Consider the following 25,392-nt stretch of genomic DNA (forward strand, 5'->3'; position numbering starts at 1 on the left):
TTCAATGGCATTTGGGAGCTATGCGCTTTTCAATCTCAAAATGCAAGACGATTATTGGACAAATACTGCGAAAACGCCCGCTCACGGACTCCCAGCCTCAGTGGACTTCAGTGGCATTTGGGAGCTATGCGCTTTTCAATATCAAAATGCAAGACGGTTATTGGACAAATACTGCGAAAATGCCCGCCCACGGACTCCGGGCCTCACAGTGGGAGGGACATGGCAAAGCTTTCCGCGAGGAGACTGGTGATTGGTGAAAGCGGCCGGATATTTTCTTTGATTGACAGCTCGTTTCAAATATAGACAGGCAGCGGTGAATTTCAGTTCAGTCCCATGCGGATTCGCAAGTGCTGTGGTGTATTGTAAGAGATCAGCTTACATTTCGATTTCATTCATCACATACGGTTTCTACCAGCTTTTTTAGTTTGTATATATTTTCATTGTAAATAAAGTGTAAATATAGTGTTGTCAAGTTTGCTATCTTAGTTCCAGAAATTTCGTTTATTTGAGTGACTGAACTTGAACTTGAGGGGGCTAGTCAGCTAGCAAGAAAGCTGCGCATGGATGCCAAGCATTGTTGATTTAATTTTGGCGAAGCCATTTGCCAGTCTTCCTTTCGAGGAAAAAAATTAAAATTAAAGAGCAGGGTAGACCAACGCCTCAAATTGACTTGGTGAAAAAGGTAGGGAATAATACTCATTCCTTTCAGCTCTCCTGGTACGAGAAAGTGAATTGGCTAACAGCAAGTGACCCACATCAACAACAGTAAATAGGCTACTTTAGTAATATGTCATGGATGGACCAAAAATATAGAATCTATTTAAAATGTTTATGCTGAGTATATTATATTGGAATATATATATATATATTTCTCTGGATATGAATTAAACACAGCTACAATTTGGAAAACATTTTTAAACAAAAACACAGCCGAGAACATTTCACACTACAGACCTGGATTAAAAGTGAAGGGTTATCAAAATTGTCAATAAAACATTTCTCATCTCATTATCTCTAGCCGCTTTATCCTGTTCTACAGGGTCGCAGGCAAGCTGGAGCCTATCCCAGCTGACCACGGGCGAAAGGCGGGGCACACCCTGGACAAGTCGCCAGGTCATCACAGGGCCGACACGTAGACACAGACAACCATTCACATTCACACCTACGGTCAATTTAGAGTCACCAGTTAACCTAACCTGCATGTCTTTGGACTGTGGGGGAAACCGGAGCACCCGGAGGAAACCCATGCGGACACGGGGAGAACATGCAAACTCCGCACAGAAAGGCCCTCGCCGGCCACGGGGCTCGAACCCGGACCTTCTTGCTGTGAGGCGACAGCGCTAACCACTACACCACCGTGCCGCCCTAAAACATTTCTCAGTCAAAATAAGTAAAATATAGGGAAAGTGTCATTGAATGAAATGTGTGGCACCCAGCTCTATGTTTGGCTCCCCAAGGTCAGTGCTTGTGCCTATTCCAGAACACTCTGCTGTTACTGCTGAGGTTCCTGACAAAGAGCTGCTTTCAATAATGATCAATTTTTAAACAACATGCCACAATTTTAAAATATAAAATGTTAAAATATACCCCCCCAACACCACCATCATGTATATTGGACAGTAGGCTAATGGGCCAAAAGAACCTGTTATTTCACAGTTTGTGACCCTGCCAACAATCAGCCAGATCAGAGGCAAGAGTATGGGCAAAATTGATGTGTTTTTTCTTTTAAAATCTGGAAATATCGTAACCGACCATCCTCCCCTGTTTGAAAGACTACCAGCCGCCACTGTATGGAAGATCATGTTAAAAGGATAGTTCGGGATTTTTGACATGAATCTGTATGGCATCCCCATCAATAGTGTCGTGCAAACACACTGACTTACCCCTGACAGCATCCTGTGAGTCCAGTTTTGGTCCAGAGGAAAGTAGTCTGGCAAGTTTGTTGGGGTCACGAAAGTAAAACGTTTTTCGTCTCAAAACAGTATGTGTTCAAAAGAGTGATATATTTGTATCACAAAACCATTGCCAAATAAAAAGTCAGACCTTGAAATCGCTTGGCACTATTTTCTCTCTCTTCTTATCACTGTGCGCTGCCGCCAGGTGACAGCCACGGCTGTTTCATTCATTGTTTTAGTGATGGGAATTTCGGCTCTTTTTCGGGAGCCGGCTCTTTTGGCTCTTCTTACTATAAGGAGCCGGCTCTTTCGGCTCCCAAACGGCTCCTGATATTTTATTTTTGATTTAATTGCTGCAATTAACTAGTTAATTAATTACATTATTATTTATATTTTATCAATAGGATGTTTTCCATTTTATTTTTTAGTTTTTGTAGCCATTGTAAAGCTTTGTAAAGTATAGCAGTGTAACAATGTTCTAGCTATAGAAATAAAACTTACTGACCAATTAATAAATAATTTTCTCACAAACATAATGCAAAACTGTGTTATATTACCAATATAAAATACACAGAAGACATCAACTGTTTATCCTTTATGGCTTTATTTCACACTCGACCTTGAACAAAATGCCACAAAATAAATTATGAAGTATAAATCAGGCCTAAGAAACTATGAAGCAAAGTTGGAAATTATTTTAACAAACACAGAACAATGTGCAACAAAATATGTGGCACCTTGAGCACATGTAAAAAGAGAAAAAAGTGCCGCACTCTGCTCCACCAGTAATGAGAAGCCGCTGGAACAGCAAATATGCTCCTGTTATAATGACTGCTGTCTCGTTGTATACCGCAGATTAATCTGGCCATGCCAAGGCGGTTGCCGACCGAACCTGTCAATTTATGAGCGACAATTTATATCATGAGCTTTAGGAATTCACGGCAACAAAACAATGATCATGGTTGTCAAATAGACAATCATCCTTCAGCTGAGCTGAACACTCTCTCTCTCTCTCTCTCTCTCTCTCTCTCTCTCTCTCTCTGAGGCACCTAAGGACAAAAAACTAATTCGGCTCCCCAACTCGGCTCCCACCGAAGAGCCGGCTCCCGTTGTTCACTTCAAAGAGCCGGCTCTTTGAACCGGATCATTCGCGACCGACACATCACTACATTGTTTACTGCTAGCAAAGTTAGCGACAACATGTCTGACTACGATGGTGAAATGTGTGCGGAGATTCAGCCACATCTTTGTTGCTACAGCCTGGATAGTCGCAAGTGCGCACCATTTTCACAAATATATTATTGTATAGGTTATAGAAGGTGATAAATTTGTCGCTGTTCTTGCTCTCAAATTAGCTTGTTAGCGCCGCTGATCTGAACTCCTAATCACTGCCAAACAATGGGAAAGGTGTTGATTCCTGCGCAGATGTCAACATGACAGCGCGCAGTGATACCGAGGGAGAGAAAATAGTGCCAAGCGATTTCGAGGTCTGACTTTTTATTTGGCAACGGTTTTGTGATGCAAATATATCACTCTTTTGAACACATACTGTTTTGAGACGAAAAACGTTTTACTTTTGTGACCCCAACAAACTTGCCGGACTACTTTCGTCTGGACCAAAACTGGACAAGAACTGGACTCACAGGATGCTGTCAGGGGTAAGTCAGTGTGTTTGCACGACACTATTGATGGGGATGCCATACAGATTCATGTCAAAAATCCCGAACTATCCCTTTAAGAAGATTTGCAAGTCATGCCATTTCCATCTTAGTAACATTAGTAAAATTTGAAAGTATTTCAATCGTGGATTGACTGAAATTCTTATCCATGCTTTTGTTATTTCTAAACTGGACAGTTGTAATGGGTGGCACGGTGGTGTAGTGATTAGCACTGTCGCCTCACAACAAGAAGGTTCTGGCCTTTCTAAATGGAGTCTGCATGTTCTCCCCGTGTCTGCGTGGGTTTCCTCCGGGTGCTCCGGTTCACCCCACAGTTCAAAGACATGCAGTTAGGTTAATGTGGGGCGGCCTTGGGCTGAAGTGCCCTTGAGCAAGGTACTTAACCTCTGACTGCTCCCCGGGTGCTGTAGTGTGGCTGCCCACTGCTCTGGGTGTGTGCGCACGTGTGTTCACTGCTTGAGATGGGTTAAATGCAGAGGATGAATCTCACTGTGCTTGAAGTGTGCATGTGACAAATAAAGGTTTCTTCTTTCTTCCTCAGCTTGAACCAATCTGGCCATTTTCCTCTGATCTCTCTCATCAACAAGGTGTTTCCACCCACAGAACTGTCTCTCGCTCAGTGTTTTTCACACCATTCTGTGTAAACTCTAGAGACGTGTGTGTGTGTGTGTGTGTGTGTGTGTGTGTGTGAGAGAGAGAGAGTGAAAACCCCCAGGAGATCAGCAGTTTCTGAAATACTCAAACCAGCCCATCTGGTACCAACACCCATGCCACAGTGAAAGTCACAGAGATCACAATTTTTCCCTTTCTGATGTTTGAAGTGAACATTAATTGAATCTCTTAATTTGTATCTGCTGCTGTCAAGGGATTGGCTAATTAGATAACTGCATAAAACAGCAGGTGTATGGGTGTTCCTAATAAAGTGGTCGGTGAGTGTATTCATCTCATCTCATTATCTCTAGCCGCTTTATCCTGTTCTACAGGGTCGCAGGCAAGCTGGAGCCTATCCCAGCTGACTACGGGCGAAAGGCGGGGTACACCCTGGACAAGTCGCCAGGTCATCACAGGGCGACACAGACACAGACAACCATTCACATTCACATTCACACCTACGGTCAATTTAGAGTCAATTTAGGTCAATTCCTCTTTAGAGTCACCAGTTAACCTAACCTGCATGTCTTTGGACTGTGGGGGAAACCGGAGCACCCGGAGGAAACCCACACGGACACGGGGAGAACATGCAAACTCCGCACAGAAAGGCCCTTGCCGGCCACGGGGCTCGAACCCAGAACCTTCTTGCTGTGAGGCGACAGCGCTAACCACTACACCACCATGCCGCCTGAGTGTATTCAGTGAGTGATAATTCTATGAGTGGTGGTGGTACATTTGCAGGGGATTGGGGAAGAGGAAGGGACTGTGTATTTCCTTGTTTCTTATGATAGGAGTGAACACCCCAACTTTCTGGCGATATGCTGCACCATATTTTTTTTCAGTGTGGAGCATGAATTCAGCAGGTGGCCAGTTCTTATACATTGCACCTTTTAAAATGTTATTATGTCTGCTACTCTTCCTGTTAAACATTTATTTTAATTGAAAGCAAATATAATGTAATTTGAATGTCATATGCGCTGATGTTTTAAGCATAAATCAGGTGATTGTAACAGATTAAAATAAAGCATTTCATTATAATACAATATACTGCTTCCACCTGACAATGATGTGATTAGAATTCATGATGTATGTATGTATGTATGTATGTATGTATGTATGTATGTGGAAATCTGAACTTATTAACCTTTTTTTTTTTTTTTTAGGGGGATATTTTAATCAATGGAAATGATGCCAAAATTGTAGAACGCCATCTACAATTCATTTCAGGAGTGGCTTATGGTATTGACAAGGTTCTAGAGCCCCCAAATATAGGAGCACACTGTGATGACTTTTCAGCTATAGAGATTAAAGTAAGCAATCAGTGTAAAAAAATGGCCTTTAAATATTATCATATTAAAATGCATTATAAAATTAATACAGCCATTAAAATAGTAGTGTGCTTATATTTATTTGATTATATGTAACAGGGTCGCTGTGGATCTTGTTTATATCCACCATCTTGCCCCTATGGCACTGTATTCTCTGTAAGTATTCATTCAATCATTCTTAGCTTGGTTTACCATTCACATTTTTTTTTTATCTTCAAGTGTAATAAACATACAGTTCATCATGACTTGCTTGCCATTTTAAAAACTGTACCATGTGCAAGCCATTTAGCTTTTTGTCTATTTTTGTGAGACCATTTTTCCCCCTGCATGTAAATCAAAGAAAAGCTTACATGAACACTGAAATGTTATAAATGGCAATAATGTTGGTTAAACATTCTATTCAATAAAATGAATCAAATTAGCTATTTTATTAGCAATTAAATTAGCTTTTAATAGTCATCTTTCTGGAACAGCAAGCATGTTAGATATCTATGAAATGAGACTACTTTGAATATATTGTTGGTGACAAGACAAAATACTAAGCAAGTGATAAAGATTCCATTTGAGGTTCACAGAATCCAATTCTTAGGTGCATTCCTTGTAGTAACTAGTATGCAAATTTATACAGAATCAGATCAAATCAGTGTTTTTTAAATTTTTTTGTTTTTAATGTCAATTTACATCTATCTGTCACCATAGAACAAAACCAACATTTGCAGAAGACCAATGGGCCCCTACAGACGCCATTATTTTTATGATCATTTCGACTATCCTGGCCAATACCCTTTTCAGTCATATGGCTGTAACCGAATGTGCACGAAAATGTCGTGGATTTCAAAGTGTTGTAAGAACCACTATGGACGAGACTGTCAAGGTAAAAATGACAAAAATAGTAAAAAGGTTTTTTTTTCTTTTTTGCATTTGTAGGTAGAATTCCACAGACTTCTAAATGTAATTTAAAGCAAATAATTCTTCTTATCACATTGTAAGAATTTGCTTTATAAAAGTAATCTACCTACTGGCTCTGATGTGTATGTATAATTACCACAAACAATAATTTGTTTGTTTGAAAAGTATAATGAAAATCTAAGGGTAGCTCTTGAATTTTGTCAATAAACATTTCAACAAAATGTGTATTTTGACTAAGCTGTAGTAATGCTTTTTCACTGTAGTTGTTTGTCTCTGATGACACAGATATCACAAAACAAAATTAAATAACATTTACTATTTTGCACCAGTGCTGGAAAGACTATTAGAAGTGTTGACAAAAAATTAGAACAGCTGTATTTAAACTTCCGGTATACATGAGTTTTAAGTAATCAGGTTTTCTATTCTTTCCTCAGTACAGGAAATCTGGCAATGTTTTTGTGTGTGTTAATATACTACATAATGTCCACGCCTTGTAGTGGTGTGAGGGCTTGAGTGCCTCAATGACCCCGAGAACTATGCCAGCGGGAGTGCATAGCACTCCTGGCAGGGTCACCCATGCTGGACAGGTCAAGGGGTAGAGGCCAGATGAAACGTGGACCTTCTCATCCCTGAGGTAAAAAAGGGTTAGCGTAGGGCCAACTACTCTACCCAGAAAAAAGATGAGTTACAGAAGCACCGATGATGAGAATCCGAGAAAAACTCGTCATGGGAAAGGAAGGGACTCCACACAGGAGGCTTATGACGCAGGGCAGGGAAAGCCGGAAGGAAGTTGCAAAGCCGACTCCCCTTCTGATGCCCAAGACAACTATAAAGATAGGTACATGAAATGTTAGAACAATGTATGAAACAGGGAGGACAGCACAGGTACAGTAGCAAAGGAAATGGGGAACTGCAAAATCTCTCTACTAGGGCTGAGTGAAACAAGATGGTGGCAGGCAAGACAGCTTAGGCTAGTAACAGGAGAGATATGTTACTGTATTCTGGACACACAGAAGATGGAGCTCCCCACTCAGAGGGAGTCGCCCTGATGCTGGCACAGGAAGCACAGCGGGCACTCATCGGCTGGGAACCTGTCAGCTCACGCATCATTACTGCCAAGTTTGCCACAAAGAAAAGCAACATCAACCTGAATGTCATTCAGTGCTATGCTCCTACTAATGATGCTGAGGAGGAGAAGAAGGACGCCTTCTACCTGCGACTCCAAGCTCTGTTGGACAAGAGTAGAAACAAAGACATCACATTACTTATGGGCGACCTCAATGCCAAGATAGGGTCGGATAACACAGGCCATGAGGAGGTAATGAGCACAAGGGCTGGGTAAGATGAATGAAAATGGGGAAAGATTCACAGACCTGTCTTCACTCAACCAACTAGTGATAGGAGGTAGCATCTTCATGCACAAACGAATCCACAAAGCTGCATGGAGATCACACGACCACGTCACAGAAAACCAGATTGATCATGTGCATCAGCCAGAAGTTCCGACGACTGTGGAGTGATGTAAGGGTGATGAGGGGGGCAGATGTGTCATGAGACCACCACCTTCTTGTGATGTCAGCACAGCTGAGGCTGAAGAAACATTCCACAACCACCAATCCCCGTAAAAGATTCAACGTAGGCCTGCTCAAGAATAAGGACATCCAGACATCATTCAAACTCAGCCTTTCTAACAAGTTTCAAACAGTGGCGGCTCCTGAATTTTTTTTCAGGGGGGGCAATTTTCCCCCGTTATGTCTACATGGACCATAAATGTCCACTGGACTGAAGTAAATTGACCTAGGTAGCAAGTCAATAGTCAACCAAACCCAGAAAAACACCACGGTGACTGGAGCCCTCAGTTTCGTCTTTGCCTCGTAGAGCTAACTCGAACACTCCACAAAATTTCACGCATTGGGTGAGCCGGTTTAATATGTGCCTGTTCTTGCTCACCTCATCGTTGTGGCGGTGAACTGCTAGCCTGTAGCCCTCATCCAGTTGTGTAGCGATGTTCACTCTCCCAAAAGCCGAAAATTTCAGGCAGCTGCCCATGTGAATCTTTGATGGCTCATGTTTTTTTTATTTTCTCTGACAAATGATGCATGTCCGAAACTCCAGTGACCGTCCAAGCAGTGTTGTCCATGGAGCCACCTCCAGGGTGGAAAAGTAAGCAGGGGGAGCAGAAAACCGCTGAGGCGTCCTTGCAGCCAGCTCGCCAGGATTTGCGCTGGTACCATGTTGAAGTAAAACCTCGAGTATATGAGTCCCCCCCCCCTTGTCGAAATTTGTTTTATGTTTAGATTTGGTCGAGGGGGGTCCAGCTTGTTTTGTTGCCAATTTAGCTCAATTTGATTGCTGACTAAATGGAACTTCTGTTAAGGACGGCACTGAATTGCTTTCCGCATCCATAGACATATAAACATAGACGCCGCATTGAGCTGGTGGCCCGTTGCTGGGATACGTCAGAGTGTCCGCCATATTGGATGTGGCAAATCTTCCCCATAAACCAATGCAAGTAAATGGACTGAACTTCATAAAGCCCCTTTCTACAATAATATTTAACTCGATGCCTTTTATTCACCCATTAAGACACACACGTATATATTTGGGAAACAAACAGGCATCAAAACAACATATATAACTTTTAATGTGATGGTTATAAATAGTGTGCGAAATACCCTGTACACTGCAAACTAGCGACAGATACGCGATAGATAGCTCAGGTAAGCTAATCAGTCAGCATACCGTAGCAAGCTACCAAAACCTGAGGCCACAATAACCAACCTACAAGACTGAATATGATAAATGATGGAAATAGTGGAAAAACTGGAAATAGTGAATGAAAATAAAAATGTACTATTTTATTTATTGAGTCACCACACAGACCTACTCTCGTTGAATAAAGTGAGCTGAAGGACCGCCAAACTGAGATCGGCCAGGTTCTAACATCATACCAAAACAAAATACATCACTGATTCCTTCACATTCAGAAAGGTTAAAAACATTCATCATACGTTCAAAAACGTTCATCATAGTGTGGCACTGTATTATCTAATTCTCACTGCTTATAACTATACACCTACCCGGTGGAGATGAGCTGGGAAACTGAAGACTGAAGGAACAGTATTGAAAATTATTTTTCCAGTCTCACCTGCGAAAGGTAATCCCATGTAATCTCGTTTGGACGGTAAACCTGTTGGTACAGTTAAACGCAGCACATGAATGAGGCATCTTTATTCTCGGCTACTGTCTAGACGCTATACCAGAGACGGTTGAAGAATCTCCACTTTGCCACATCCAATATGGCGGCGAGGATGACGTATGATTCTACGCAGAATGCGGCGTCTATGTTTATATGTCTATGTCCGCATCCATCTCACCTCAGAAACTGAGCGGATCGAACACAACTTTGCCGCGCTTCGTGGTGACGTAAGCACGTTAGGGCAAACCCCCCCAGAACCCATAGAGATTGCATTGAAGTGTCAGTCAGGAGGAAAAAAATATATTAACCTGGGACTCTATCAGTGAACTCTTGGGCAATTTTTAGCATGACTGAAATCGCCCCAAAAGGGGCAGTACTCTAGAAGCAAGACCACCCTGATTGGACAATGATACCCAGAGACAGATTAAAACGGCCTCGAGCAGCACTGGTGAAAGTTTGTTTAAAAAAAGAAAAAAAAAACTTTTTTTTTTCCGTTTTGGCAGTGTGTCGCCCAATCGCCCTTATGCACCAGCCGCCCTTGGTTTCAAACAATGTAGGAACTCTTTAAAGAGGAGGATACAGATATCGAGAACTAGTGGCAACAGGCCAAGAAGGGTTGGCTGGACACATGTGAGGATGTCTTGGGCAAGAAGAAACCACAACACAAAGAGTGGATCTCCTTCAACACACTGCAGAAGTTGGAAACAAGGAAACAAAAGAAATCTGCACTGAATACAAGCTGGACAAGATTAGAGAAGGCAAAGCCACAGAAAGCATACACGGCTGCTGACAAAGAAGTTAAAAAGAGCATCAAACAAGACAAAAGAGACCACTTTGAGGACTTAGCTAAACAGGCAGAGGAAGCAGCAGGGAAGGGAAATCTGAGGGACCTCTACCTGACGACAAGAAAGCTAGCAGGTAAATTCCAACAAGTGGACGAACCTGTTAGGGACAAAGATGGTAACCCACTCACAACAACAGAAGAGCAACTGAGAAGATGGGCAGAACAGTTTAATGAGCTTTTAAACAGACCAGCCCCAGAAGCACCTCCAGACATTCCACCTGCAGACTCAGAGCTATCTATCAACACTGGAAAACCCACAAAGGTAGAGATTAAGAAGGCCATCATGTCTCTAAGGAACCGGAAGTCAGCAGGACCAGATGACATACCAGCAGAGGCCCTCAAAGCAGACATAGTGAGCTCAGTCAATATGCTACATAGTCTTTTCAGTAGGATTTGGGAAGAGGAGCAGGTTCCCTCCAAGTGGAGAGAGGGTATACTTGTCAAACTACCGAAGAAGGGGGGATCTCAGTAATTGTAATAACTATAGGGGGATTATACTTCTATCAACAGCAGGGAAGGTTTTTAACAGAATTCTCCTAGAGAGAATGAGGGATGCAGTGGATGCCAAGCTGCGAGATGAGCAGGCAGGCTTCCGTAAAAACAGGTCCTGTGCTGATCAGATTGCCACCTTACGCATCATAATAGAACAGTCACTGTAATGGAACTCTCCTCTTTACATTAATTTGATAGACTACAAGAAAGCCTTTGACAGCATAGACAGAGCCACCTTATGGAAGATGCTAAGACACTATGGTATACCAGAGAAATTTGTATCTCTAATCTGGAGTACATACAAGGACATGAAATGCAGAGTAGCCCATGCAGGACAGCTAACAGAGAGCTTTGATGTGAGGACAGGAGTACGGCAGGGGTGCTTACTGTCACCACTTCTTTTCCTCCTGGTTATCGACTGGATCATGAGGACAACTACTAGAGGAAAGAGCAAGGGGATCCAGTGGACACTCTGGACGCAGCTAGAGGATCTAGATTTTACCGATGACCTGGTACTCCTCTCACACAACCACAAACAGATGCAAGATAAAACAACTCATCTGGACACATCAGTCAGTACAGGACTCAAAATCAGTAAAAAGAAGACTGAACTCATGAAGATTAACACTACAAACAGCACACCAGTCACAATCGGAGGGGAAGAAGTGAAGGAGGCCGAGTCCTTTGTGTACTTGGGAAGCGTAGTAGACCATCAGGGGGGCATGGATAGAGATGTAATAGCCAGGATAGGGAAAGCAAGAGCAGCCTTCATCATGCTGAAGAATGTCTGGGCTGCTAGAATGATACGAGTAGCCACCAAACTCCGGATCTTGAACTCTAATGTCAAGTCAGTGCTGCTCTATGGATCTGAGACATGGAAAACAACAAAAGCAACACAGCACAGGATACAAACCTTCATAAACACCTGTCTGAGAAGAATCTTTAAAATCAAGTGGTCAGACAAGATCAGCAACCTGGAGCTGTGGGATAGAGCAGGACAAAACCCAGTTGGAAGCCAGATCCTCAAGAGGAAATGGTCCTGGATAGGGCACACACTCAGGAAGCCACCATCCAGCATTACACACCAGGCCCTAACCTGGAATCCACAGGGCAGATGAAAGAGAGGAAGGCCAAAAAACAGCTCGAGAAGGGACACAGAGGAGGAGATGAGTATAGGCAACAGCTGGCACAACCTAAGGAAGAAGGCCCAGAGACGAGTGCAATGGAGGAACATCATCGGTGGCCTATGCTCCGATCGGGGCAAAGGGCCCAAGTAAAGTAAGTAATATACTACAGGTTCCAAAGGTTGTTATAGCTGGAGGTGGTAATGGGCATAAGCTCCCATTTCCTATAAAATGCTCCCAATGGTGTGCGTCTCAATTAGCCTCTGACAACCAAGTCCAGCTCCTGGCCTTCTTGTGTGGTTTAGAATCTGAACCTGGTGGAACTGTTTTTACTGACAGGAGAAGGGGTGAAGACAGTCCACTGGCACCTTAAAACCAGCTGCTTCGGGCAGATGGGGCTCGTCAGCCTTGGATGGCAATCCATTTAGGAGAAGGAAACTCTGATTTCAAGCCTCTGCTGCCTTGCAGCCATGCCCACTTGCGGGAAAGGCTAAGGGAGTAAACCCTGACAGAAAATCCAGAGATCCGGAGATGGAGTCTCTAAGGTAGCTTGACACTGGTCTCAGCATCTTCCCGGCAACTCCTGCGATGTCACTGGTGCCAAGCTGTATCAGCTCCTGTCATTCCCTTGGATCAATCAGCTGCATGAAGAGGGCATGTCTGCTGCACAGGTAACAGCTGATCCTCCATATCATTCTGCCCAGACCTCATAGCTCCACTGGAGAGGACACTCCAGCATCATCGCAAGGTGCTGACACAACACAGGAAGTGGTAGTTACCAGTTTTAAGCTCATCCGATTGGCATAGGAAATGAGTGCCTGGGACCACTTCTGACAGTGGGAGAGATCTTCACATCTCATTGGACAGCTACCGCCTGCCTCGAGCTGAGCAGCCCCAAACCAGTAAGGTGCTGTCCCGCCATGGCCTGCCTGCTTCACTTGTGTGCATGCAGCTAGAGAGGGAGCTTGACAAGCAGGCCAAAATTTCCGCACCTGGCAAGACAACAAGAAGAAAGAAGACTCCAACTCTTTGTTTTGCAAGTTGGAACATTAGGACCTTGTGTCCCAGCCTCATTGATGACCTGCAGCAGATTGATGATGCATGCAAGACTGCTGTCATTGACAGGGAGCTCTCCCGACTAAACGCTGATGTGGTCTGCCTCCAGGAGACCCGACTGGCTGACAGAGGCACTATCAGGGAAGCAAGTTACACCTTCTATTGGCAAGGGAAGTCCTCTGATGAACCTTGACAGCATGGTGTTGGCTTCATTGTGAAGAACTCACTTGCCACCTTCATCAAGCCTCCATCAATAGGCACTGAGAGGATCCTCGCCCTCCGGCTGTCCACATCCTCAGACCCAGCCAACATCATCGGCGTATATGCCCCAACCCTCTATGCCACCACAGAGGATAAAGACCAGTTCTACCAGGCCCTGGATGAAGTGATATCCTGGATCCCCAGCACTGAAGGCATGTATCTGCTTGGCAAATTCAATGCTCGGGTGGGAGCTGACGATGAAGCCTGGCCCACCTGTCTTGGTATTCACAGTAGGGGTAAGATAAATGACAATGGTCAACGACTGCTGTAGTTGTGCTGCTTCCATGGCCTTTGCATGACCAACACCTTCAAGTGCAAGGAAATCCACCAGGTATCTTGGAGGCACCCACATTCCTGCCACTGGCACTAGCTAGACTTAGTCATCACCAGGCGAGCAGATCTTACAAGTGTTCTCCTCACTACACTGCAAAAAACTGAATTTGAGGAGAAAATTCCTTAATACTAGTTAAATTATCTTGCTGCATGGACTAATTTTACTTGGCAAGACATCTTGGAATAAGTTGGTTACAATCAAGAACTCGTTTTAATAATTTCAAAGTTGGTGTCTTGTATTCTTCTAATAGGAAATGCTAGATCGTTTCAACTATATTCAAGATATTCTAACTTAAGATATAATTTTTGCAGCGTAGAAGTTATCACAGTGCTGACTGTGATATGAACCACTTCCTTATGGCCAGCAAGGTGTGGCTAACACCAAAGAAGCTGCACCACTTCAAGAGAAAGGGCCGCCCACGCATTAACATCTGCTGTGTAAGTGACTCAAAAAAGGTGTAGCATTACATCTGCAAACTGGATGAGGCTCTTGCCATGAAGACACCGGATGATACCATCAACTCCAAGTGGTCCCGCCTCTGTGATGCTGTGTACAACTCAGCCATGGCTGCCTATGGGAAAAAAGAGCGGAAAAATGCTAACTGGTATGAAGCCCATCTGAAGAAGCCTGTGACCGAGGCTAAGAGGAAAGCCCTCCCGGCCTACAAGGGTGCACCTAGACCCAGCACACTAGAAGCCCTCAAGACTGCCAGGAGAATCACCCAGCAGACTGCCCATCACTGTGCCAACACCTACTGGCTGAACCTCTGCAGTAGTATACAGACAGCTGCCGATACCGGGGATGCAAGGAAGATGTACAAGGGTATAAAGAAGACGACAGGTCAACAGGTCCCTCTAACACCAAGACCGACTTGGACTTCAGAGGTGTCCCTGAAGTCCAAGTCGGGTGAAATTATCACAGATCAGGAGAAGCAGCTGCAGCATTGGGTTGAGCATTACCTTGTGCTGTATACAACCCATAATGTCATTACAGACATCACCCTGGATGAAACCCCAGACCTACCGGTCATGGAGGACCTGGATACCCCACCAACCATGGATGAACTTAGGAAAGCAATTGACTGTCTTGCTTGTGGAAAGGCCCCTGGGGGCGACAGCATCCCACCAGAAATCCTGAAGAGTGGAAAACCTGCACTACTCCAACCTTTGCTCAAACTCCTCTGCCTCTGCTGGGAACAGGGATGTATCCCTCAGGACATGTGGGACGCTACCATCATCACTTTATATAAGAACAAAGGAGACCACGACGACTGCAATAATTACTGGGGCATCTCCCTCCTGAGTATCATTGGGAAGGTTTTTGCCCATGTCGCCCTGGCTCGCCTGCAGACTCTCACCTCTTGTGTCTATCCAGAATCTCAGTGTGGCTTTTGAGCCAGCCAGTCAACAGTAGACATGATTTTCTCATTATGTCAGTTGCAGGAGAAATGTCATGAACATCAGAAGCCCCTCTACATAGCCTTCATAGATCTGACAAAAGTGTTCAACCTGGTCAATCAGAGAGGACTCTTCAGGCTACTGCAGAAGATCGGCTGTCCCCCTCAACTGTTAGCAGTGGTCACTTTGTTTCATGAGAACATGCACAGCACAATCTGCTACAATGGTGCAACATCTGAGGCCTTCCCAGTCAGCAGTGGAGTGAAGCAAGGCTGCATCCTTGCACTGACACTCTTCAGCATCTTCTTTTCCATGCTCCTCCAGTATGCCTTCAAGGACTGCAGTGAAGGAATCTACATTCACACCAGAGCTGATGGCAAGCTGTTCAACATCACCTGCCTTCGCATCAAGACCAAAGTCATTGTGGTACGCATCCACGAGTTACTCTTTGCTGATGATGCAGCCTTGACATCACACTCTGAAGACAGATTGCAGCAGCTTGTCAGTCATCTCTCCCATGCTTCCAAAGAGTTTGGGCTATCCATCAGTGTCCATCAGCTATGAAGAAGACTAACATCATGGCACAGGGCACAGACCACCCTGCAAACATCGCCATAAATGAGTGCAACCTGGAGGTTGTGGAGAGTTTCACCTACCTTGGGTCCACCATCTCCAGCTCACTCTCCATTGTAGGTGGTAGTAGTAGTAGTAGGCCACCGCCGGTCGTAGTTGACCATGGGGTACACTCGTCAGAGGGCTTTAGACTTTTTTTTTAAAACAGCGTCTGCTGTGGCTGATGAGTCCGATGTTTGAGAGACAAACTCTGGTACAGGTTTTGCAAATGTAGGTTGGTCCTTGATGAGATGCTGGGTGGTGCTCTTTTTGTCTCCACCTTTTCTTGGCTGCATCAAGTTTGATTGCCTCTTCACCTTCACCTTTCTTGAGCTGATGGTGTAAAATACTTTTCCATCTGGTGTGATTGCTTGCAGCATTTTCTTAATTCTCTTTGTCAATGTTCAGGGCTTTCATATTATGTTTACATGCATCTATGAAATGCAGCTGGGGCAGCCAACAGTCCTCTTACCAGAGGACAGTTCTCCATATAGGATGTCCTTAGGAATGTGTCCATCTTGCATATGGCAGTCATGGCCCAACCAGAGCAGTCTGCATTGTATTAGCAGTGTATAGATGGAGGGTAGACCGGTATGAGAGAGGACCTATCTCTCCAAGTGATGCAAAGGATGCGACGTAGACAGCGTAGGTGGAAGGTATTCAGTTTACGCTCCTGCTTGGAGTATGTGGTCCAAGACTCACTGCCATACAAGAGCATGTTAATAACACATGTACTAAATACAGCTGCTTTATTTTTGATAGTGAGCTTGGGGTTTTCCCAGACATGAGTTGAGAGTCTAGAAAGGGAAGTTGCTGTCTTCCCAATGCACTTATTAAGCTCTATATTGAGGGAAAGATTATCACAGATGGTAGAACCCAAGTATGTGGATTGATGAACAACATCAAGCTGGTAGTTGTCGATAGTAATTACTGGTGATGAAGCCATGCCCTGGCTTAGGATGTTTATCTTTTTGAAACTGATAGTAAGGCCAAACTCTTTACAGGCCTCTGAGAAGTGATCCATAAGTGTTTGGAGTTCTTCCTCACTGTGGATAGTGACTGTGGCATCGTCTACAAACAGCAGTTCCCTTATCAGCACTCTGCGCACTTTGGTTTTAACCTTAAGCCTAGCAATGTTGAAAAGGCGACCGTCAGATCTGGTGTGAAGGTAAATGCCTTTGGTAGAGGTGCCAAAGGTGTGTTTCAGGAGCATGGAAAAGAAAACACCAAAGAGGGTTGGGGCAAGGACACATCCTTGTTTGCCGCCACTATGAATTTCAAAGGGTTCTGATGAACAGCTGTCGTACTGGACTGTTGCTTTCATGTCATTGTGAAATGATCTAATGATGCTGTGCAGCTTTGGTGGGCATCCAATTTTGAGGAGGATTTGAAAGAGGCCATCCCTGCTTACCAGGTGGAAAGCTTTGGTAAGGTCAGTGAAGGCGACATACAAGGGTTGGTGTTGTTCCCTACACTTCTCTCGGAGTTGACGAAGTGAGAAGATCATGTCTACAGCAGATTGGTCTGCTCTAAACCCACATTGGGATTCAGGGTAGACTTATTCAGCCAACTTTTGGAGGTGCACTAGCACCACGCATGCAAAAAGTTTCCCGGTGACACTCAGAAGGGAGATGCCCCTATAGTTGTTGCAGTCACATTTGTCTCCTTTATTTTTGTACAGTGTAACAATCTTGGCATCTCTCATATCTTGCGGTATGGCTCCATCTTTCCAGCATTGACAAAGCAGTTTGAGTAGGAGCTGCAGCAGTGTGGTCTTACAGCACTTAATCAGGTCTGGTGGAATTTTGTCATTTCTGAGGGCTTTGCCTATAGGCAGACTATCAATGGCTTGGCTGAGTTCAGCCAATGTAGGCTCTACGTCAAGCTCAACCATAGTAGGTAGACACTCGATGGTATTTAGTGCTGGGTTAGTGACCTTGTTCTCTCTGGAGTACAGTTCAGAATAATGCTCTACCCATCTCTCCATCTGCTTGCCTCTGTCTGTAATGACTTCTCTGCTGGAAGACTTAAGTGGTGCTGTTTTAATCTGAGTGGGTCCAAGGGCCTTCTTGATCCCGTCATACATCCCTTTAATGTTTCCTGTTGCAACTGCTTAAACACGTCTGCACGGAGCTGTTGCCAGTCCTCATTAGCACAGCGCCTGGCAGCCTGTTGAACTTTACTTCTGGCAGTTCTGAGGGCCTGAAGAGTTCTATCACAGTGAGTGCTTGTGCTCTGTGAGGGCAATGCGCTTAGCTTCGATGACTGGAGACATCTCTTTTGATTTGGCTTCAAACCAATCTTTGCCTTTAGTGGTCTTCCTCCCAAAGGTGGCAACGGTACAACTATGCATAGTCTCACGAAGATGTTTCCAACTCTGTTGTTGAAGAGATCCCTGTTGCAGCAAATGACTTGGCATCTGCAAAGGACTTGGCAAACTGACTGACTTTCTCTGGTTCTTGCATCATGGTGGCATTGCTGCGTGGTTTACCCTCTTGTTTAGTGTAGTAGATCTTTTTGGGCTACAGTCTGATCTTGCAACAGACAAGTGTGTGGTCAGTGTCACAATCAGCACTGTGGTATGAGAAGTATGGTATGAAGATGAATGCGCCTTACGATAATCAAGTCTAGTAGGTGCCAATGCTTAGAGCAAGGATAGTGCCAAGAGACTTTATGTTGGGGCTTTGTCTGGGAATATGAGTTGGTTACACAAAGGCCATGGTAGGAGCAAAACTCCAACAGACGCTGTCCGTTCTCATTGATCTTACCAATGCCGAACCAACCTAAGCATTAGGGCCATGAATCGTGGTCCGTTTCTACTCTAGCATTGTAGTCGCTCAAGAGGAGGAGCTGATCTCCACTCGGGATATTACTGATCACAGTTTCAAACTGTTTGTAGAACAGATCTTTGATCTCCATAGATGAGGATAGTGTAGGGGCATATACGCTAACGAGAGTAACTGGGCCAGCAGTAGTGTGGAGGTGGAGAAGTCGGTCCGATCCATTGCCACCTGGTTCAACCATTTTTAATAAATAATGCCTAACCATGAATCCAACTCCACATACACAAAGCTCCTCAGAACTCTGTCCTTGCCAGAAGGAAGGTATAATCCTTTTCCTTCAGCGAACCAGCACCAGCCAACTGTGTTTCCTGCAAAGCAGCGATGTCACTGAAGTCTTCTCAGTTCATCGATGATGGCTGTTTTGCATACACCATTTGTGTCCTGTAGGTTTTCATTGAGTCTGGTCATCATGGTACATACATTCCAGCAACCTAGCTTGAGAGCTGTTTTTTTAGTAGTAACTTGTTTCATCTTCTTAATGCCTGGTGCGATAATGGCTGTCAGCATATTTCCCCCATGCACCCAATGGAGGGGGCTGAACTGTGGTGGGACAGCACCTTATTGACTGGGGGCTGCCCAGCTTTATGGCAGGTGGTAGATGTGCAATGAGACCCTAGAGCATCTCCCACCGTCAGAAGCAACCCCTGGTGCCTTACTCTACGCCAATCAAGTAATATACAGTGGTACTTGAAAGTTTGTGAACCCTTTCGAATTTTCTATATTTCTGCATAAATATGATTGAAAACCTCATCAGATTTTCACACAAGTCCTAAAAGTAGATAAAGAGAACCCAGTTAAGCAAATGAGACAAAAATATCATACTTGGGCATTCATTTATTGAGGAAAATGATCCAATATTACATATCTGTGAGTGGCAAAAGTATGTGAATCTTTGTTTTCAGTATCTGGTGTGACCCCCTTGTGCAGCAATAACTGCAGCTAAACATTTGCAGTAACTGTTGATCAGTCCTGCACACTGGCTTGGAGGAATTTTAGCCCATTCCTCCGTTCAGAACAGCTTCAACTCTGGGATGTTGGTGGGTTTCCTCACATGAACTGCTCACTTCAGGTCCTTCCACAACATTTCGATTGAATTAAGGTCAGGACTTTGACTTGACCATTCCAAAACATTAACTTTATTCTTCTTTAATCATTCTTTGGTAGAACAACTTGTGTGCTTAGGGTCGTTGTCTTGCTGCATGACCCACCTTCTCTTGAGATTCAGTTCATGGACAGATGTCCTACATTTTCCTTTAGAATTTGCTGGTATAAATCAGAATTCATTGTTCCATCAATGATGGCAAGCCGTCCTGGCCCAGATGCAGTAAAACAAGCACAAACCATGATACTACCACCACCATGTTTCACAGATGGGATAAGGTTCTTATGCTGGAATGCAGTGTTTTCCTTTCTCCAAACATAACGCTTCTCATTTAAACCAAAAAGTTCTATTTTGGTCTCATCCATCCACAAAACATTTTTCCAATAGCCTTCTGGCTTGTCCATGTGATCTTTAGCAAACTGCAGACGAGCAGCAATGTTCTTTTTGGAGAGCAGTGGCTTTCTCCTTGCAACCCTGCCATGCACACCATTGTTGTTCAGTGTTCTCCTGATGGTGGATTCATGAACATTAACATTAGCCAATGTGAGAGAGGCCTTCAGTTGCTTAGAAGTTACCATGGCGTCCTTTGTGACCTCGCCAACTATTACACACCTTGCTTGTGGAGTGATCTTTGTTGGTCAACCACTTCTGGGGAGGGTAACAATGGTCTTGAATTTCCTCCATTTGTACACAATCTGTCTGACTGTGGATTGGTGGAGTCCAAACTCTTTAGAGATGGTTTTGTAACCTTTTCCAACTTGATGAGCATCAGCAACGCTTTTTCTGAGGTCCTCAGAAATCTCCTTTGTTCGTGCCATGATACACTTCCACAAACATGTGTTGTGAAGATCAGACTTTGATAGATCCCTGTTCTTTAAATTAAACAGTGTGCCCACTCACACCTGATTGTCATCCAACTGATTGAAAACACCTGACTCTAATTTCACCTTCAAATTAACTGCTAATCCTAGAGGTTCACATACTTTTGCCACTCACAGATATGTAATATTGGATCATTTTCCTCAATAAATAAATGACCAAGTATAATATTTTTGTCTCATTTGTTTAACTGGGTTCTCTTTATCTACTTTTAGGACTTGAGTGAAAATCTGATGATGTTTTAGGTGATATTAATGCAGAAATATAGAAAATTCTAAAGGATTCACAAACTTTCAAGCACTACTGTAACTTGTAACCAGTAAACTACTGCTTCTGGTGTTGTGTTGACACTGATGCAAAGCTGGAGTGCCTCTCCAGAGTGTAACCCTGGTCAGAAGAGAAAAATGTGGAGGACAAGATGTTGCCCATGCAGCAGGTCCCCCCTCTCCATATTACTGATGGATCCAAAGGAATGACAGTCAGTACAGTTTGGCACCAGTTGCTAAGTATAGCAGCAGACTGTCTTAGGGACTCAGACTCTGGATTATTTCCTCAGGGTTTGCTCCTGAAGCCTTTCCCATGAGAGGGTGTAGCTGTAAGGCAGAGGAGATTTGAGATCAGAGTTTTCCTTCTCTTTGATGGGTTACCAACCAAGGTTATCAGCCCCATCTGCTCAAGAGCAACTGGTTTTAAGGTGCCAGAGACCCGCCTTTGCCCCTTCTCCTGTCAGTAGAAACAGCTCTGCTGGACTTGGAGACTAAGCCACACGAGAAGGCCAGGACTCTCCACTGATGCAGAAATAAAATAGTAGGATTGCCAAGGCTGCCACAGTTGTGGCCAGACTGAACAAGAGGGTCTGGAACAACCCCAGCCTCACTGAAAAGACCAAACTGTGTGTCCATCAGCCCTGCATGCTCAGCACACTACTATACAGCAGTGAGGCATGGACGATCTATGCAAGCCACGAGAAAAAACTCAACAGCTTCCACCTGAGGTATCTGTGGCACATTCTGCACATCCAGTGGCAGGATAAAATATCAAACACAGAAGTTCTGGAATGCATCAACATGGCAAGCATGTTTGCCCTTCTCAGTGAGAGGCACCTTCGCTAGCTTGGCCACATCAAGAGAATGGATCTGGGCTGAATTCCCAAGGACCTTCTTTATGGTGAGTTGGCAGAGGGCTCACGACCAATTGGATACCCATGACTATGCTATAAAGATGTCTGCAAGAAGGACATGAACCTGTGCAGTATCAACATCAACACATGAGAAAGCTGTGCAGAAGACTGCTCTGTCTGGAGCCTTGCTGTCAGACAGGATGTGCAGCAAGCAGAGAAGGCAAGGTCTAAAGACATTGCTGAAAAGAGGGCTAGGAGAAAGAGTAAATAGGTGCCACAACAGGTGTCTTTGTTCATATGCAGTAATTGCAACAGAGACTGTCACTCACGAGTTGGTCTATACAGCCACTCATGCAGGTGCAGATAAGTTTTGCCAAGTGAAAATGAGGATGCTACATCATTGTCTTTAGAAAACAGAAGGATGCCGACAAGAATACACTACAAAACTAATGTACACTTTATGGCCAAAAGTATGTGGATACCTGTCCATATACCTATAATGTGAATCTTCCCCAGACTGTTGTCTCAAAGTTGAAAGCGCACAATTGTATGGAATGTCTGTGTATGTTGCAGCATTAAGATTTCCCTTCACTTGAACTAAGAGGCCCGAACCTGTTATGGCATAATAATACCCTTGTGCACAAAGCAAGGTTCATGAAGACATAGTTTTATTAGATTAGATTAGATAGAACTTTATTGATCCCTTTGGGTGGGTTCCCTCAGGGAAATTAAAATTCCAGTAGCATCATTAGAGAATAAACAGAGAATAGAAATAGATAAAAACTTCTAGATAAATTAAATTAGGTATTTGCATATACAAATATAAAAAAGAATAAGATATGGGGAAGAGGGGAAGAAAAAAAAGGGCCAACGGAAGAGGTATTGGACATTATATTGCACATTGTCCAGTATTGTTTATTGTCAGGCTAGGCTACTGCTCCTTCCCGTCCTCTGTCCTCCTGTTACCCCTCCTCCACTTTTTGTCAAAGTTGGAAGAACTTGAGTGACACAGCCGTGACCTCAACACCACTGAGTACCTTTAGAATGAACTGGAATGCAGACTGCACACCAGGCCTTCTTGCCCATTGTCAGTGCCCAACCTCATTATTGCTCTTATGGTTGAATGAGAAAATCCTCACAGCCATGTTTGAAAATCTAGTGAAAAGTCTTCCCAGAAGGGTGGAGGCTATTATAACAGCAAAGGGGGAATAATTCCATATAAATGGCTATGGTTTTAGAATGGGATGCTCAACATAGAGGTGTGATGCTCAGGTGTCGATATACTTTTAACCATATATAGTGTATGCTACATTTAGAAAAAGCACAAAGCATATTTCTTTACATAAAGTCAGGAGTCTACAAAAATATGAGAGCTACATTAACTTCTCAGTAATAATTGTGCCTTATTAAGATGTATGTCTCTTCTAGTCTGTCCTGGAGGCTTGGAGGCACCGTGTGGAGGTCATGGTGATTGTGATGATGGGCGATATGGAACGGGGACTTGTAGATGTCACACTGGTTTTAATGGAACAGCATGCGAGTTGTGTAAAAAGAATCATTATGGCTCTAACTGTACAGGTAAGTTCACTTTTAAACCGTAACTAAGACTCTGAGTTATTTGATGCAAGTTAGATATATTGTAACTAATTGGATGGGTCCTGTATGTATCACACTCCTGAGGAGGCATATGCCATTTTAAATCATCTGTCACATTTCATTACAGTTACTGTCTCTTGTAATTCATAACGTAAAATATAATATCAATATCACAATAGACAAGATTTGTAAATTTTCATACGAGTTCCTCAAGTTGAATCATTTCAGTTGGTTAGTAAATGGGAAACCACAAATTAACATTATAGTAAACAGCAACAGACAGTACATCTTTCTGGACATTAACTAGAAGGACATGAGTTACAATCTCAGTACGCCAGAGAGCCACTGCTTACCTCAATGCTTGAAAATTCTAACATATTTCTAAGCTGCATTGTATAAAAGCAGCTGACAAAAAGTAAATGAAAATAGATGACAGGCAAGTGATTTTGGGAATACTTTATTTGAAGGGTACTTACACTGGGCCTTCATGTTACATCCATAAGCAAAGTATTAATCTATTTTATGATGGTAGGGTTTTAAAATGATAGAGGTTTAATATTCTCTGGCTTTCTTCTCCGTGCTCTCGCGGAAGGCGGTCGCATTCTCTCCCTCTCCCTTATCTTTCCTGCTTCTGCTTCCTCGTCTGTCTAGTGTCTATATTTTTGAGAGACTCTCTCTGCACTGCTCTCCGAACTAAAAACCATGGAATTGATAAACTGGTCTCTTCACGCAATTGACACAATCTTCTCGACGAGAAGCCTAGGTTTGGGGGAACCAGCCTGTCCTGCCGAAACGTTCGCACGATGGATGCGTGGGAGCGGTGGTGGGTCGTGTGCTTGGCGGTTCTTTCTGTGGAGGGCACTGAAGACATCTACCTATTCGGAACCATGATTACAGGACTTTTGCTGATTGGATTAGGCATTGCCCTGGTTTATTGAGGAAATCAGAAAACGGTGACAGCTGTTCAAAGCCCCATAAAGCTGCCCGACATGATTGAAGCGGTGGGCAGAGCTGTCAGTACTCAGACTGTGGCTATTCAGAACTTGAACTGCAACGTGGATAACATCATGGAGAAGCTTTCGGCTTTGCAATGGAAATTGGATCATTTTGGAGACCAAAATGGGCATATGGAGTAGGCGTGCAAAAAGAATGCGTCTGCTCACCAAAACCAAACAAATTCCACTCTTATCTATTTTCGGCTCCCTTAGCCAGCACTGGCCTTGGCCAAGGCCGTTGCTGGGACAACAATTCCCCTGGAGAATACTGCTGTTAGACTCTCTCGTATTCCTCTCCCCTCTTCCCGCGGTCGCTGCTTCACCCCCAGTGTGACAAGCGGGTGCGTGACCAGCGCCATCATGGTTGCAGGAGCGGACGGCTGCTTGCTTGCGCTGGGTTACCTCTACCTCCTCCCCATCCCCCCCTTTTTTTTTACCCCCCACCCCTGATTGTCCCCCCTCTCCCCCCAAGTCCCGAGTTTTCATGTTGTAAAGTGTACTTGTGTTATTTTGTGCTTATGTGCTGAGTTTTTTTTAATGTTCCCACACTGTACTCCTCACAGGAGCATAGTGTGGGGGTTGCTTTTTTCTCCTCCCCTTTCCTCATGTTACTCTGTACTTTCTTTTATCCCTGTCTTCCTGTCCTGTCTTCTCCCCCTTATGTGTATGTAAGGACAGGTTGATGGTCAATTTCGCTGGTACAGTGATAATAAAGGGTTCATTCATTCATATATTATCAAATTGTATGAATTCAACAGTCTTTAACATATAATAATAATAACAATAATAATAGAGGCCTATTCTCTCTTTTGTTCATGCACAACATGCATAAAACCTTCAATGTCACCTCCCAAATCTTGACATAGGTTGTTGTGCTTGTTTAGTGTTTGGCGATGTCTGTATCTTTTCCTGGAAGTAGCTCAGCTTCTTGTACCCTTGAGTTTGCCTAATCAGTTTAATTCTCAGACAGTGGATTTGTTCTCTCTTCTCTTTCATTTTTTTTTTAAATTGGACCATGTAAAAGATAGTCCACCCTCCTTAAATTTTCATATGCACCTCTTCATTTTTCATTGAGT

The 25,392-nt window shown here is 43.8% G+C and overlaps 1 protein-coding gene across 6 annotated transcripts in view; it reads left to right on the forward strand.

Annotated features, from left to right (window-relative positions):
• Window positions 1–25,392, forward strand: part of stab1 (stabilin 1) — a 403,938-nt gene that overhangs the window by 276,092 nt on the left and 102,454 nt on the right. For all 6 annotated transcript variants that reach the window (XR_009651684.1, XM_060910924.1, XM_060910926.1 and 3 more), the window contains 4 exons: window positions 5,389–5,535; window positions 5,653–5,709; window positions 6,253–6,427; window positions 23,154–23,303. Coding sequence is in view for 5 of the 6 variants with exons in the window: in XM_060910924.1 (XP_060766907.1) it covers window positions 5,389–5,535; window positions 5,653–5,709; window positions 6,253–6,427; window positions 23,154–23,303 (529 nt within the window). In the remaining variant the exon portion in view is untranslated. The remainder of the gene's footprint in view (window positions 1–5,388; window positions 5,536–5,652; window positions 5,710–6,252; window positions 6,428–23,153; window positions 23,304–25,392) is intronic.

The sequence above is a fragment of the Neoarius graeffei genome, chromosome 26 (genome assembly GCF_027579695.1).
Source record: "Neoarius graeffei isolate fNeoGra1 chromosome 26, fNeoGra1.pri, whole genome shotgun sequence".
Classification (NCBI taxonomy): domain Eukaryota; kingdom Metazoa; phylum Chordata; class Actinopteri; order Siluriformes; family Ariidae; genus Neoarius; species Neoarius graeffei.